The sequence below is a fragment of the Lipotes vexillifer genome, unplaced genomic scaffold, assembly GCF_000442215.2.
Source record: "Lipotes vexillifer unplaced genomic scaffold, Lipotes_vexillifer_v1.1 scaffold121, whole genome shotgun sequence".
NCBI classification, from domain to species: Eukaryota; Metazoa; Chordata; class Mammalia; order Artiodactyla; family Lipotidae; genus Lipotes; species Lipotes vexillifer.
This window is the reverse complement of record NW_006773122.1, coordinates 1878670-1880514: the sequence shown is the minus strand read 5'-3', so window position 1 is coordinate 1880514 and position 1845 is coordinate 1878670. Positions and strand designations below refer to the sequence as shown.

The window sequence follows — 1845 nt, the reverse complement described above, 5'->3', positions numbered from 1 at the left end:
GCAGGAAGCAGGAGGATCCTTCCTCCTCTCTGAAAACCATGAACATTATTTGATAACGGGCCTTCTTTGCAGCTCCGTCCTCCTCTGCCATGGGACATGGCTTTCAGAGGCAAGCAGAAAAGGTGTAGCTGCCCCTTTCTCCTGCCCCATTCCTGGAGTCACTTCTGGGAACTGCTGTCTGAATTTTAGATAGTCATCCTGGTAACTTTGGGCTTCCTTCCCGGCTCTAAGCCTGGACAGCTCATGGACACACTAACTCGTCTCTCGAGCTAGGGTTCCAAGCACCTGGAGGAAGGCCTCCATCGCCCAGCCCCAGCCTGAAGGGAGAATGCCCAGTGGACTTCCCTGCCCTCCTTAAATCACAGGAGGGGACTTTAGGGACAGCTGGTTGCCGTTCCCCTCTGTGCATGCATCTTTCCTCCAGAGACAGGAAGATTACAACTTTCTGAGGCAGACTGGGGCCTTCAGTAGCTTCTTTCTGCTTGTGAGCTAAAATTCACAGTCCTCAGTAGGCCTTCTTGAACCACACAGCGTAAATCTAAGCCCAGGGGAGCCCACATTCCCTCCATGCCCCGTCCTTTCTATGCTAAGGGGCCCTGCTTCTTCCTCTTGTCCTCCTGTAACTGCCTTTCCTGAATACACTCCAATCTAGTCAGCTGCACATGCTCCAAACTGTCAGCGTCTTTCTTAAAATATGGTGCCCAGAATGGAGTAGCAGAACTCCAGCACTGGGTGGTTGAAGACCTGGGCTTCAGCATCAGGAAGCTCTGGGCCGGAGACCTAGTTCTCCCACTAGCCAGCCTTGCAAAAACTGTGGGTGTGTCATAATACCTCTTTGAGCCTCAGTTTCCCTTAGATGAGTACTTAGCTCATAGAGTTGTTCTGGGAATGAAATCAGGTAATGTGAGTAAAATGTTTAGTGCAGTGAGTGTGCGGTTAAGTGCTCACACATGGTAACTCTTATTAAGCTCGTCATCGTCGTCGTCATCAAAATAGGACCATCCCTTGATTGGACCTCTGTGTTAGCCAAACTAAGATCAAGGTGGCTTTCTTAGTGCCTGAGCCACTCTGCTAGTCTCAAAAGTTTGTAGTCCCCTGAAACCCCAAGGAGCTCCTGCCTGTTAACCTGTCAGCCCAGGTGAGAGCGGTTGATTATCTGAACCAATAGAGTTCTTGGCACTTAGCCCTGTTTGATTCCATATTCTTATTTTGGGGGTTCCAGTTCAACCTGGCCTCACCTTCTCCTTCACCCCTTTGGTCCCTCTTACTGGCAGCCCATCACCCCAGACCTGCTGATGACCCCCAGTGACCAGGGCAATGTAGACCTGGACGTGGACTTTGCCACAGACCGGGGGAACTGGACAGGCAAGCTGGACTTCCTGCTGTCCTGCATCGGCTACTGTGTAGGCCTGGGGAACGTCTGGCGTTTCCCCTATCGAGCCTACACCAACGGAGGAGGTACGGGCCTGATGCCTGCATGAGGGGCATCTAGTCCAACGGGCCAAGGCTCAGGGCGGAATGAGGTGTTAAGTGGCCTTGGCCACTGTCTCCTATGTGACCTTGGGCTGAATTAGTTGAAAGCGGTGACCTGGGGCTGGAAGGGGGAGCTCACCCTGCCGTGTCCCTTTTCCTCTCCCAGTCCCCTCCTTCCTGTCTCATCCCCAGCATGGATACACACTCGGTTCTCTTGACAAGCCCTGGCGCTTCCTGGGCCGTGAGTGATGGGCGGAGGGGGCTGCCTCTACTTCGTGAGAAAGGGCTGTGTGTGCCTGTCAGTGATCACTGTGCTCTCAGTCTTCTCCCCAACCCTCCTCTCCCACCTCACCTCCTCCGGAACCTCGCTCC

General features: G+C 53.5%; 1 protein-coding gene across 1 annotated transcript in view; it reads left to right on the top strand.

Moving 5' to 3' along the window:
* The window catches only part of SLC6A7 (solute carrier family 6 member 7), a 21276-nt gene that overhangs the window by 3655 nt on the left and 15776 nt on the right, over window positions 1-1845 (top strand). The window contains exon 2 of the mRNA XM_007448055.1: window positions 1275-1458. Within this exon, the coding sequence (XP_007448117.1) occupies window positions 1275-1458 (184 nt within the window). The remainder of the gene's footprint in view (window positions 1-1274; window positions 1459-1845) is intronic.